Source organism: Gambusia affinis, linkage group LG06, assembly GCF_019740435.1.
Source record: "Gambusia affinis linkage group LG06, SWU_Gaff_1.0, whole genome shotgun sequence".
NCBI classification, from domain to species: Eukaryota; Metazoa; Chordata; class Actinopteri; order Cyprinodontiformes; family Poeciliidae; genus Gambusia; species Gambusia affinis.
This window is the reverse complement of record NC_057873.1, coordinates 29,119,039-29,134,360: the sequence shown is the minus strand read 5'-3', so window position 1 is coordinate 29,134,360 and position 15,322 is coordinate 29,119,039. Positions and strand designations below refer to the sequence as shown.

At 40.5% G+C, this 15,322-nt stretch overlaps 1 protein-coding gene across 10 annotated transcripts in view; it reads right to left on the bottom strand.

Moving 5' to 3' along the window:
• The window catches only part of phldb1b (pleckstrin homology-like domain, family B, member 1b), a 100,032-nt gene that overhangs the window by 82,456 nt on the left and 2,254 nt on the right, over nt 1-15,322 (bottom strand). For 2 of the 10 annotated variants that reach the window (XM_044119361.1, XM_044119366.1), the window contains exons 1-2: nt 2,842-2,902; nt 1,620-1,721 (exon numbers count right to left, since the gene is read on the bottom strand). In XM_044119361.1, coding sequence (XP_043975296.1) covers nt 1,620-1,721; nt 2,842-2,877 — 138 coding nt within the window. In that variant the 5' untranslated portion in view covers nt 2,878-2,902. Of the gene's footprint in view, nt 1-1,619; nt 1,722-2,841; nt 2,908-12,465; nt 12,602-15,322 lie in introns of those variants that run through there. The other 8 variants (XM_044119364.1, XM_044119365.1, XM_044119358.1 and 5 more) reach the window with 7 other exon arrangements.

Genomic DNA, 15,322 nt, shown 5'->3' with positions numbered 1-15,322 from the left:
AAAATATTGAAAAATTTGTTGTCCATTTCCTAGTCAGCCTTCTTTATTCTGATAATCCTCAATAAAATCCAGAGTCACATCACAAAGAAAGGCACTAGAAGTCCAGGGACACAGCAAACATCTGGAACAAGGCGCTCTGGTCAGACTACGCCAAAATGGATACTGAAATTTGGTGGCGGTAGCATCATGGTGTGGGAATGTTACTGTTCAGCAGCGACAAGGTAGCTGATTGAAGTGTTCCACATTTGGCACCAAACAATTTTAAAGAACATTAATTCATTTTGGAAGGTCAAATTTTACTGATATATCAGGGATACTGCTGTGTCAGCAAATCCAGTTCAAATAATGAGCACTCCAACACAATCATATATGCATAATTTATTATTATTAGGGCTGCGGGGTTTGATACGTTAATCTGAATTAATAAATGACATCCATTACACAGGTTAAAAATGTTAAGGCAATTACTCATATTTTTCTTTTTAAGGTACAAAAGTCACAAGCCGGAACTTATGTATCGCGTTTCTGGTACGCTTGTAAACCTGACGCACAAGCAACATCTGCTAACAGAGACTGATGAAGCCATTGGGGATTCAGTTTTACCTAAAAAATATGATCCGATGAGACACTGGAAAACACTGTTGTTGTGTTCAAGTTGTGCTAAAAGGAATTAGCTTATCAGAAGAGCTATTCAAGGCTAAGATAGCATCGCTAGGCTAAACATGTAGCAGTAGTACAATGTCAACGTCCACAGTCCACATTTCTAAAGAAGTTCCATGAATAATTCCTGAAGCAGTTGGAAGCTGAATGGCTATAACAGAACTTTGCACCAATCTATTGGTTGAATAACCTAACTAAGAGATCAAAGATAATAAATATATTTGTTGTTGAGCTCATACTATATGTCCAATAATTTAGTAGCAATAAGGGTTTTTGACTTGAAAATGTTGCTTATTTTGTTAATAAATAGTTTTCGGGGTGTGCTGCGGTGGTGTAGGGGGTAGCGCGACCCACGTTTGGAGGCCTTGAGTCCTCGACGCGGCTGTCGCGGGTTCGATTCCCGGACCTGACGACATTTGCCGCATGTCTTCCCCCTTCTCCTTTCCCCTTTCCTGTCAGCCTACTATCATATAAGGGACACTAGAGCCCACAAAAAGACCCCCTGGAGGGGAAAATAAATAAATAAATAGTTTTCGATTAATTGCAATTAAGTAATTAAAGACCCTGTGATTTAAATCAAGTCCTACCACTAATATATACAAGAAGATCACTCCTCACACACACACATAGACTCAAGCTCCTCCCCTTAAGGCCTAATAGGATTGTCAGAGACAGCAGGTGGGAAACAAAGACTTCCAATCTCGGAGTCTGTCTAATTACTCAGGGTGCTTAATGACACACTGACATCTGCTGTCAGAGTCCGCTGACCTGGAGCTTTTTCAACTCTGATTATCATCTGAAAAGAGCCGGAGCAAGAATCTGTCAAAGCGACCACATTAACGGACGCTGCCATTCTCACGCTGCCATCTTTCAGTAAAGGTTTTGGGGTTGTAACCTCCAGCTCTCATCTAGTACTACCTCAAACACACACACGCACACACACACACACACCCACTCACCTGTAGCACCTGGTGTGTTTTTCGCCCAAGCTCAGGCATGTTCCTGTTGAAGCGATCCATGTCCACGGAGTTGTCCACGTCTCCCTGCGACACATGAAGATCCTGGAAAGCAAAAAGGACGAGGCAGAGACAGAGACAGTGAGAATCCCAAGTTACCATCAAGAAAGGCAGCAAGTATTCATGTAATAAAGCCTTAAAAGAGCATGTATGGGCCATTATATATAAAAGGAGGATTATATTTTCGCCCAAAAATAAAATAAATATTCTAGAAAATCATGTAAATTTCAAGAGTTTCAAACATCAAGAGTTCAACTTTTGGAACTCAGGAATTTCCAATTTTTCCAGACAATTTCTGAGATTAACCTGAATTTTTTTTTTCTAGCACATTTTTGACGTTTCAAACTCACAAATTGCCTTGTTTTTTCTAGATAATTTCTGAGATTATTTACAATGGCCCTAACACGCCGTCGTAGTCTTCTCGTGTAACTCCATGACACAATTGTTTTCGGAAGGTCTGACGACGTTAACTGGGGGTTCCCCGATCTTCCTCAATCGTATCTTAGCTGTGATTCATGTTGTCATCACAAAGACAAAACAACAGATGGCAGAGACAGGAAGTTACACGCACATTTACACACACACACACACGCACACATGTTCAAAATCGTCACCTCCACTGAACACACATTGAATCTCATGAGAAGGATCTTACCAAACCCATCCTGGAATCCTTTTGGGTATTTCCATCAAGTCAGCAGCACAAACCCAACCTCTTTTTTTAATTATAATCTCACTATGTATGCTAGCACAAATCTTCAGCAACCACATTCTACGTAAGTGTGAGACGGTATATTTGTGCAGTCGTTAGGTGAGACGTGAGACACGCTGTGGTTTAGCATGCAGCAGACTTTAGAAAGCACATAATTATCCCCGTCACTCCCAGAGATGTGTGTGCGGCGGGGGATGGATATCTGTTTGCGATGTGCTTTAGCCTCGGGATGACTAAACACCGCAGCAAATATCCTCATGTTTTCTCTCCTGACAGAGCTGGTAGAAATGATATTCAGACAGTGGAGTCAGCCTGGAGGAAGCGCCACACAGGTTCACAAAGTAGAAATGAAACAATATTTGGAAAGTTTCGTCTGTAAACTCGAGCGCAGCAGAATAAAATAGAAAAAAGAAAAAAAGAAACAGTTTTCAATAATATAACAGTAATATTTACCTGTCTCCAGTTGTCCAGCACGTGCATGGCCTCCATGGCAGAGAGCTGCTGCTGGCCGACTGAATCCTATCAGAGTGACCCTTATTGCCTCGGACAGCTTACACACTGCTGTGTGTGTGTGTGTGTGTGTGTTTCTGTATGAAACCGTCTTTTGATTTAAAGCTCCCGGCACGGTGCCTGCAACAGACTACCACTCAGGAGGTCAGACCTGTTGCTGCCTGCTCCACTAGGCTAACACCTGCATTCCTGAATGGTAGCTCCAAAGGAAGATGTGTGTGTGGCGTGTGCTTGCGTGAGGACTGTGATCGAAAGGGAGGACAGAGGAAGAGAGCAACTTGAAGGAAGAACAAAGTGATGACTGAAATATTTTCAGAAAAATTACACAGGGAGACACCAATGAACTTACTGAACAAGCCACTGTTACTGAAGCATAACCTGGGATGTGTGAAGCGTATCAGAAAAATTGTTTATATACTCTATGAGGTGTTCTATGAGGTGTTATCTATCAGAGGTGGTCCTAGTCTCCCCCTACTAGGTTAAATGTTGACATTCATATCCTCAGTTCATGCCGCCCCCACAAGATTCCACCCTGGGTGGTTGTCAATGTCACCCATATCAGAATCCCTGTGGTCCTACTGCCATATGCAGAAGCACACCACTAGATCAAAATCAACCAATCACAGCCAGGAGGAGGGTGTTAGTGCTGTTAATCAGGCTCGACATGATTGACAGCGCCGATAAAGACCAGAAAGCCTCTGAAGAATTTTTCTGAGGTCTTGCTAAATCTCCATCCATCCATCCATCCATCCATCCATCCATCCATCCATCCATCCATCCATCCATCCATCCATCCATCCATCCATCCATTTTCTTACACCCTTGTCCCCAGTGGGGTCGAGAGGTGCTGGTGCCTATCTATAGCTATCGTTCCGGGTGAGAGGCAGGGTCACCCTGGACACCCAGTCTGTCACAACTTGTTAAATCCACACCATGAAAAATCAGTTCTGAACAAATGAAGAGGTCCAACCTTGAACAATTATATAAATTGAACAATTATAAATTGTATTATGTAGCATTTTAGTATTTTGACTCTTGTGGCCTTTATTTCTAAGTGCTCAGACAGGAAAGTAGGTAATGAGAGAAAAAGAAGACATGCGGTACAGATCACCAGGACGGGATTCAAACCTGTGACGGGCATGTCGAGGACTAAGGCCTCCTTATGTGGGTTGTTTTTAACTCCTGCGCTGCCACAGCACCTTTATATGTAGCGTTCTTAAAAAAGAAATATTTACAATTGCTACTACTGCCATCTGCAGAAATCAGTAAACATCCTGATCTCTTGGTCTTACTAACTTGACTGACTCCTTCCAATGATTCTAACTTTGTCTTCATGTAGTAGTCAAGTACTGACTATTACCTCAGGTGCTTTTCATCAGCAGACAGTTCCCTAATCGCTCAGTCCTTGTGACTCTCCATCCAACCTTCACTGGACATCCAGACGCCAGGATCTGGTGTTACTTTGATTAGGCCATCTGCCCTGTCCAAAGGTTACCCTAGCAACTTTTCCTCTGTGTTTACACATTGTTTCAATGTAAGGTCACATGGTCACATGGTCCTTCCAACAAAACATTTCCTTGGAGACATTATATCCAACAATTTCTTAGCAACTATATTTATAAAACTGTATCTATAAGAATGGTTACTGGAATTCTAAAAAACAAACAAGAAAGTGTCAAATGTTTGACTCCTTGGTCTTAAATATTTTTTCTAAACATTTGTACATGGTTGGTGTTTAATTTTTTATTTTATTTTTTTTTTATAAAATGTTTTTCTATTAATTCGCTGCCCCTGTGTTTGATGCATATGGCTTGAAAAATTAAATAAACTACAGATTTTTGATGACTTCTTTCTGATGTAGAATGCTTTTTGAAGCAACATTGTTTAGCTTTTGGGACTCAAGCAACACACACTCACACACACAGATCAAAACTTGGTAAAAAAGATCTCTAACTGCCACTTTTAGACACTAATAAATAAAAAGCATATTGTCATTTATGCTCCCAATCCACGTTTATAGTCTTTTATTTCATTCTGATGAACGCCCACGTTGCTCTCGCTGTGGGTGTTGGATCGCTCCAGATAGAAGAAGGTTCCTGCAGCGTTTCTTTCTGAAGCTCATATTCTAACTTCCCTCTTCTAATGCCACAGCAGAAAGAGCTGGCATTGTTTTATCTGAGCATGGCTGAATTTCCAGCACTATTTTGAAACTGAAGACATTTTTGCAAATTGAAATAGCTTCTTAAATTTGAACTAATGAACTAAAAGGGCTTCATCTTCCTCCTTTCTTTCGCAGAAAGTCAAATGCGCACACAAGTAATTCACTTTCTTAAAATAGGTGGTTGAACAGCTGGGGGAAGTCTTGTCATAATGAATAAATAAAGATATTTCCTCAGACTGTTCTTACATCAGAAGATCATTGAAATGCTTATAGACAGTGCTGTAATGTTACAAAGAGCAAAAAGGCTTCATGTCTTTACTCTCAGGTTCCTTTGTGTTCTTAAGAAACATTCTTTTATCTCTGTAAATACACTTTTGTTAACCTTTAATCTTTGCAATACGAAAACAAAGCAATCCTTTAAGTTTGGATTATTCAAAAGTTTGAACCCCGAAGGCACGTTTTGTTTTATTCTAAAGGACTCCTTGCCGATATCAGGCAGGTTGGATCATGTGTCGGCTGCAGTCTGTAGCCATATTAAAAAATATTCACAGGAGGAAAAAAAATGAATAGGAATGTTGTGGAAGGCATCATAAAGCTTTGCAGGTGTGTCATGAACTTCCTGGCAAACATACCTGGATACATTATGAAGCTGCAACAGCTCAGTGAAGGAGGGTCAGATGACAGCAAATTATTCAAACCAAACCTGTTACAAGTTGCTTGCTGAACCAGTCAGAGATTCTTCCACACTAAACTGTCTGTAGCACTGAGCAACATCACCGTCTGCTGTCTTGAGAACAAAACTTTTCAGAGTTTTGCTTTCCTAGCAGGCTTCTTAGAGGTCTGAGACACTAACAGAGTAGTTCTGTTTTTCTATGGTGACCATAAATATAATGAAGTAACACATGCTGTTTTCAGACGGAAACCACAGAAATGCAGTAAACACGAGTTCTGGGAGGGAGTGCAGACAGACAGAATGCTCTGTACACACTGTGGAAATGACAAGCAGCTAATTTGATCCAATATGGCTGCCGACGCAGAGCATCTTAAATAACCTCGTTAGAATCTGAGTAAGTGTCTCTTTCAGCTGTGTTTACGCGGCTCGGCTGAATAAACGGACTCACAGAGATTTGCAGGGAGGCAGCATCCTAACAGCACAGGCAGGGAAGTTTAAACAGTCCGCAAACTTCTACTGGTGTACTTTTATAGACATAAGAGTGCGGGGGCACTGGAACTGCAGCTGAGACGGGATTCATAGAAGTGAGGAGGAGGCGGTTCAAATTTAAAGATGCAGAAAAACAACATTCAGAGAACAAACTCCTGATTTACTGTGAGAAACTGATTTCCTTTCAGCAGCTGTAGCAGCAGCACAGATGTGGATCAAAGATCAGACTTTTCACTAATAAGGAAAATAATGCACAATGGTGTAATGTTCAGAGAAATAAACAACGTCCTTTTAGAATTATTAAATGTTAAAATTCATGATTGTACAAATACTAAAATATATAGCAAAGGGAACAAGTCTAGGCTTCAATATCTATGTAATTATTCCAGTATAATTTCATTTGGGCAGAAAGACTGAAAGGACAGATGACTGGTCAAAACAGCTCCTCATGGCTATAGCTATCTATCTATGATTTAGATGAGCATATGCTGGATTTTAACATTTGTGTCGTATACTTTGGTGGTAAATTTTAATGATGAACGTGCTGCATCAAAGTTTCGGGTCTGTCATGTCTCATGAGAACTTTTTGAATTTTTCTGACGGTGCAAACTATTCTGACATTGTCATATTTTAAACATTCGAACATCTGCTTCTATTCCACCTGACTGCAGATGGGGTTTAATAATAAAGGGCTTACAGAAAACCCAACAGAACCGGAGCAAGAGAAACTAGAGGAGATCAGACAGGAAATAACAAATCAACTGGACTTCAGGGGAATTGGCAGAGAGAAAAACACTCAGCAGGGAACGAACGAATCTGGCCAGGTGAAAGGGAAATTCACAGGCTGCGAACTACTGGGAAGGTGGATGAGTGGAATGAGAACCAGGCGTGATGGATCAGGAGAAGGCAGAGCAGCTGGGGAAGAACCTGAGCAGAGAAGCTACTGGAAGATCATTAGAGGGTCAGTGTTGTCAAATCAACTGTTTTGGGCTTTACCTCATGTTATAATGTCATTCCATCATCAAAGACATACCTGGAGTGTTGCCTTATTTTTTCATGCATGTTTGAGAACTTCTATTATCTCCATGGCAACTGCTCAGCTGTGCAAAACGCCTGGGTAGCACTAGTGCCGCCTTCGGGGCTCAGCTCCTCCTCAGCTCCAGTTTCTAAGCTTCCTAGTTTCCGTCTCACAGAGCGGCCCTTCCCTGTGGCTCCCCCACTCAGCTCCTTCAGACTAGCCAGCAGCAATTAGCAAACACCTGGTGGAGCTGCACATGACAGGAGCTACTTACCAGTGAAACGCTGGTCAAAACATTGTTAAAGAGGAGCCATCTTGTAATGACTTCCTGTAGGTGGAGTTTCAGAAAGAGCAGGAGTTTTTAAAGAGACAGAGGTCCAATTTCAAGGTGTCAAATTACAAAGGGAAATTTTTTTATGTCATATGTGGCATGTAGTATTTTTTTAAACAACTGAAGTTAACATTGTAGCTTGATTGTGCTATAAAATGGCACTAAATGTCTGGAAAACACATAACATTGCCTCTTTGAAAGGATGTACAGAACATCAAGAACGCAAAATAAACCAAATACAAAAAACTAAATGCACTCACTGAAAGAAGCCTCTTCCACTTTAGCTCTAACAAGTTTAACATTTTGCACAATAAGCATGTGTCCTAGAAAATAAATTTAACATTTAACAGGTACTTTTAAATGTACATATGACAGGATAATAATTGTTAGTATAAATATAATTATTTTAGCAGCAGATAATTTTCTGCTTTGAAATAAGAGCCTTCAGATTATGTAATACAGGTTTATTATTGTTTTTACCTCATTTTTGTCCAAGGCTGTCGTACTGGGAGAATCTTACAGTGCCTACTTGGGATGCTATTGCTATAATTTCACATTTTATTACTGCATTAAAATCCACAATAAGTCGTGTTTTCTCTGGTTTCTCACATGACAGAGAAACATCACGAGGAAGACAGCAGGAAGTTGTCTGGGAGATAACAGAAGAAGAAGAAGACATACGTCTTCACTGAGCTATATCTAAAAGTAGACTTCCTGTATGGAGAGCCAAACCAGGAATCATTTCCTGTTAGCAGTTCACATCGAGGTCAGAGGAACAAACAGCACAGATCTGTATCTGGGCATCAATTTCCAATGTGTTTGGATTTTGATCTGAGTTAAATTTCCTGCGTGAAGTTGATAATTCGTACTTCAGAATAAAAAAAAAAATAAAATATGGAATGAGACGGCCTGCTGATAGATGAGAGGCTCCAGTTTATGAGTACAAGGGCCGTCCTTTCAGTAAAGCTCACAGCTGGAGATGAGGTGTGCCTTGTGGGGCCCAGGCTTCCAGTCAGAAAATTATGATTAACCTCCACTGGAGAGAAAACATGGAAAATGTTTCTCTGATTGTCTGAATCTCATTACACCAGTGGAACACATAGAGTGACTATAAAGAAGAATTCACCTCCCTGGATGTTTTACCCCCTTTGTTGCTTCTACAAATCAATCCTGTTCAACAAAATGTAGCTTTTTAAAAAAAAAAAATTATAATTTTATACCAAAAATATGCACACAAAGAAAACTTTAATGCCAAAGCGAAACTGATTCCTACAAAATAATGATAATTAAATGAAAATAAGGTAAATAAATATTCTTTTTTTACATACACATATTTCACAAAAGTTGCTCCTGATTCTGAAATGATCATACAGAGAATGTGTCTCTGTCATCAAATTATTCCTGTTAGCTGATTAAAATTTAGCTCTAATTTTTGCTGATATAAAATTCAATTTAATTAAATTGATCTTTTTTTTTTTTTTTGTAATTTATCTGGTGCTAAATTACAAAAAAATTCATCTCAGAATCCAGGGATGAGCGATACGGGGAATTTCTGGTACTGATCCGATACCAAGTATATACAGAGAGTGTATCGCTGATACCAATTCTGATACCGATACTTTTTTTTTATGTCATCATCACTGAACAATCTGGTGACTTAACTTCTGTGATTACAATAAAACACAGTGCAAATATTTTATTAACCAACTACAGTATATCACAATGTTGTAGAAGATAAATAGAATAATTCCCGTTTTACATTCTACTACGCAAAATTGTTCATTAACTAAGTTTTTACCTGTAATGTGCATGCTACCTAAATTCTCCCTTTTCCCCTTCAATACTAATCGCAAAACTATTATCATAATGAGTCACATTAATATGTATAAACATCACAAAGGGCATGAAATCCTGCTCTTTATATCTGGCATTTCAATTCCTTCATATGTGCCAGAATGAACTCTGTGAGAAAAGCCCAGTAATTTACTGAACATACGGAAGCAAAACTACAAACAAAACTATCAATCTCGTATCCATTCAGTACCAATACGCACCTTGGAATCGATAGTATTGATATTGAGATCACTGTGCCCAGCCCTGTCTGGAACTACACAACTCATTTCAATGTAAATGCATGAGATGCTGTGTTCCCCAGCCCAACAACCTGACAGTGTGAGTAAACACACATTCATTACTCTGGCATCAGACACCACAGGCTGGAGGGACGCCACCACCAGCAGGCGGCTGAATGCTGGCCCAAACCAATGTTCATCCATGACTCTTCATACACACAAACATGACGGAGTGGGTCGACACTGGAGTGTTTAGGCTGCAGGATGGAGATGAGTGAATTCTTAAGTGACGCTTTTCCCAGATCAGTTCAAAGAGAGTGCAGAAACCTGAAGAGGTCCTCACGAGCAGGCAGGTGACTTTCCTCAGATGATTAGTAGCTGCAGCACTGAGACGTGTAAACAGAGAAAACAGATGGACACGCAAACACAGCTGGCTATCTCCTGCAGTTTGGGATCAAAGTGTGGCACTGGCGAGAATCAAGACCTGTCATTATCAGATTACCATCTGCAGTGACAGGAGGAATTACACCTCAGGAAGATCCCTGGCTGTCATCATTCAGAGCTCAGTTATCCAGCAAAATCATATGTTTGACTGAGAGCCTGGGCAACAGGAACGGCTGTTCCAGCCAGAGATGGCTGCGTTTCACCGGCAGCCATGTTCTCCGATGTGGGAGTGGAAACTATTAAGAACTGTTTTTTGGAAAAGGCTTTTATTTTCGTTACGGTAAACGATATTTATAAAAAAAAAAAAAAAAAAAAAAAAAAAGGACTTGTTGCCACTGTCCAACTCCCTTTTTCAGCTCAGAGTTTCCAGTTGCTTAGTCGGAAGGAGCTGAATAATCTGCTGGTTCGGGCGCCAGCGCCAAATACGGAGAAAAAAACAAAAGCAGATCAGGCTTATTTAAACCCAGCAGCTCCGGTTCAAGAAACTAAATGATACAGCTAACAAATAAAGAGTGCTTGTTTGTTTATTTATTGAATACGTACAGAAAACAATACAATATGAGGAATAATGTCAAAACTTTAATTCTATGTATCAGAGAGGGTAGAAATATAAACTTATCAAAATTGCCACTCCTTAACCACCTACATAATCTTACATATAATAAATAAATCTGTTTTTAGTAGTTAACTCATTTAATTTTAACTGCAGTGGAGGAGCAATCATTACTTCATGATGATCATAAAATCAATAATAGAAACACAAACAATAATTGAGTAATCATATCCAGCAATAATCATATGTGTATATGACCATTTGAACAGTTTTATACTAAGTTCAAAATTAAAATTATTCCAGTTTGACTCCACTTACTGATACACCAACGGTTTTACTTATAGTTCTAAATTTGCACAATTTAAACTATGATTCCCCTCATAACTTAGAAATGTACTCCTTTATTTCATCCTTCCTTTCTTTCTTCTTTTCTCCCAAAGGCCAGATAATTATACACTGAATTAATCCAGAACTAAAACATCCCATCTGTTGGTTGGTGACGGTTGAGGTATGCTATATAAAGGCAGCATGTGGCAAAATTATTGATCTGTCCAAACGATTGGTGACAGACTGACTGATGCAGGGACCAAACAATGTGTACTGCAACTTTAAATGGATAGGAAGGCCAGGCACCATCATGTATTAAACCGTCACACACTCAGCACTGTGTGGGAAAATATCTGTTATCCCAATAAATAAACCCTAAATAACTCAAGAAGAATAAACTGGCTCTCACCCTTGTGCAGCGCTGCATTATGAAATGAAATGTAATCTGACACAATGTGTCAACTCAGCACAGAATGCTGAGCAGGGCACTTCATCACCATTTGTCTTCAGTCACATCTAGCCTCTGGTTTCCCAAAATGAATAGAAAAAGGAAGAGCATCTCCACAATGAGTCAAAACAAACGGTTTGGAAAGTCCTGAACGCAGCAGGAAGATTCTGAAAAGAAATGTTCTCAACATCTGATGGGCATCAAGAGATCTGGTTTTCTTACTTTACCCATGAAACGTCAGGAGAAGTGGAGGCAGAATGTGTCCTCCACCAGATGGTTTTACTCCAATTTTACCCAAGTTCAGCTGAGAAATCAGTAGGAAAGAATGGAGACCAAAGCATTATTCCACTGCTAAATGGATCTGTCGACTTTTGGCCTGTTACGTCCCAAAGTGGTGAGGCAAAGGAAGGCAATGAGGCTCTTTCAGCAGCAGTAATCATCAGGAGGAGGAGAGGGAACAGAACAAATGGGACTGATGTTCTCAACTTGTGGGAACAACAAGAAAGAGAATATTTACTGTCATGTTTAAGAGAATAGAGTGGTCCTCTGGGTTTGGGGATCAGTTGCTAGTCCCAAGTAAGAGGTCAAGCATCTTGGTGTCTTGATCATAAGTCACAGACAGGAGTGGAGCAGTTGGACCTTTGCTCTGGGTCTGACTTGGAGAGGAAGGTGCTGAACCAAAACATAAAGCTTTCACATACACAGCTCCATCTAACCCTAACCCTAAACTTAAATCAGTCTCTTGAGCTAAAACTACGATCATTATTTATCAGTGCAGTGGTAAACAAACAGGAAACTTTGCCATTCTTCAGATCAGTATCCTCAACAGAACACAGTGATTATCTTTAACAACAGATTTGTGCGTTCATCCCTCGCCCAGCGCCACCTGCACTTATAGAACATGTTCATACATCCTCCGTTTTGTCTCCAAAACAAACACAACACCATGTTGCTCTCCTTCTGGCAGCCTGAAGGCACAGCTTTGACTTCCACGCCATGTATCACACACAAACACACACACACTCTCTATCACAACAGCAGTGTGACTCACCAACTCTCTTCAATCCTCTTCTCCAAGGTTTGATGCTATCCTTCTCTTGTCAGCTCATTTCAAACATAAGCTTCAAAACCTTTCCACATCTTTAAAAGTACACTGAAGTAGGAACATTGTCTGGTGGTAAACTAAGAAACAGAAGGGAGTGACAGTGAGGGGGTGGAGGCTGGGGTGGGGAAGGAAGGGAAACGGAGGGGAGGGGATTCAGCGTGGGATATCCCTTTGAGTCATGGAAGCTGATCCAAACAGCAGACATGCTCGCAGACAGCCAAGAAGCTCTGAGTGTCTCTTTGTATTGTCCTGTCAGTCAGCGTCCATAACACTGTGAGGACATTCAGCAGCCTCTGGAAAAACTTACCCAACTTCCTCACAGCGCCGTCAGTGGAAAACATGCACAACATCCAGAGTGAACACACATCCTCAGTGTTTTCACACTCATTCTGGTTCTCTTCACGGATGTGTTAAAGGGGAAATATTATGTAAAATTGACTTTTATGAACTTTGCTTTTGAAAAAATCTTTGAATCTCCATGGCAACAATTCAACTGTTCAAAACGCCGGGGTGGACGTAGCTCCGCCTTTGAGCTGCAGTTTCCAACCCTCCGATCTTCCGTCTCACAGAGCATCCCTCCTCTACATCACCCACACTCAGCTCCTTCAGACTAGCCAGCAGGATTTAGCAAACACCTGGTCAAGCTGCACATCAGCTGAGCTCATTATACATTATAGGAGCTACTTCTCAGTGCAATAATGGTAAAAAACAACAACAACAAAAAAAACATAATTAAAGGGTTGATAGAGGAGCCATGTTGTGATGACTTCCTAAAGTTGGAGTTTCAGAAAGAGGAGGAGTTTTTAAAGAGACAGAGGCCCAATTTCAAGATGTTGAATTACAAGGTTAAATTTCTTCCATGTCATATTTGATATATACAGCATTCTTTAAACAACTGAAGGAAACATAGTTATTTGATGGTGTTATAAAATGGTACTATGTGCCTGGAAAACATATAATGCTGTCTCTTTAAAAATGTAAAATGTTGGTAAAAATTTTATTATTCCCCTATAATTTCAGATTGGGTAGCTATTGTTTTTATATATCTATCTATAGATATATAAAATCATCTTTTTGTTAGAATGATGTTTTTCATTTTTTCCCTCCAGGGGGTCTTTTTGTGGGCTCTAGTGTCCCTTATATGACAGTAGGCTGATAAGAACGGGGGAAGGAGAGGGGGGAAGACATGCAGCAAATGTTATCAGGTCCGGGAATCGAACCCGTGACAGCCGCGTTGAGGACTCAAGGCCTCCAAATGTGGGTCGCGCTACCCCCTACGCCACCACAGCATGCCCCAGAATGATGTTTTTAATGACTCCTTTCAGAGCGTTGTGAGCATCAAAGTGACCGTGATTTGACCAGCATTTGGACCTTTGGCCTGAAGGCCTTCTGCACATGAAAGACAAAAGACAATGAAGGGAGGAAGTAGTGAGGGAGGAGAGAGAGGAATAAAAGGGAGTGGAATCTACAGAGGTCAAACCAGGGGCTGCAGATGACATTCTTTCTGATGGAGTGAGAGACACATGTGTTAAGTTTGATGAAGTAGAAAGAAGGCATTTGCAGCATATCAGAACTAAAATGACCTCTGATCTCTTGACCTTTTCATAATATTTTGTGACTGGCTGTTGGAGTGGTGATGGATCACACTGGGCTTGAAAAGAACTGTTCACCTCCAAAGAGCCGGTCTTGTACTATCACCAGTGGAGCAGCAGCAGCAGGCAGAGTCTGTGCATCTGTTATAAATGAGTCAGACTTGATACAACATCCAGCTTTATCTGGTGGCATTTGCTGCCAAACATTCAGCTGCTTTCATCAGAGCTGGTGATTGGCTCATGCAGAAAGAATGTTGACATTTTCATAATCTCTAAAAGACAGTACCAACTACTGTAGAGGCACTGATACAGACATGTATGATATTGCAGAATTATGTTCTGTTACCTTATAAGTCCTGCTGCTGTGTGCCCTAGTAGAACCATCTGGTAACTGAAGGAAACCTGGTTTCACGGATAGTCATAGTGCTGTGAGGAAAAATACCTCAGAAAATATTTCCTGTTTTGGTTTTTTGCCATGCTTACACTCTTAAAACTGCAGGAGGTGACTTTTTTTTAATTTAAAAAATAAAAAATAAAAATAAAAGTTAAAAATGTCATGATATCCTGGCAGTACAGCATGAGACATATAAACAGTGAAAAAAAATTTAGCCTCTTTGCCTCCTGGCTGTGGTCATACTGCCATCTGCAGAAATGCACTGCACAGTTAGAAACAACCAATGAGACAACTAGACAGGAGTGGGGGTACAACCTGGACTCCAATCAGAACAAGGGTTTCTGTTTACAGTGCAGGCTAGTGAAGTGAGGTGGAAGCTAGGCGTTTGAAGCACATGCATGTTCAACAACATGCTAAAATTACAGTGCCATGTAGTGACCTGGCATGACAACTACGGCTGACTGAAGATGTGCTGGCAGTGCCGTCGAAACGTGGAACATTTTCCCAATAAACATCTGAGAATACCGTCAGTTTCCAGGCAGTGACCTCGTGTAAACGTAGCCTTAATGGCATCGTGTTAAACATCCAGAGACGAGAACATACAAAACCCAAACAGAACGGTTTCAAACCCAGAACCTCCAGGTCTGATAAGGACTTCAACAGTGCCTTAGTGATACGGAGAAATGACATGAACATTATGACAGTATTCTGGACGTCCAGCAGCACCTTCTGCCTGATCATAATCAATGTCACTAATATCATTAGCAGCTAAAAGAAGAGAAGAGAGAGCAACCAGAGGAGGCATTAGGACCCAACA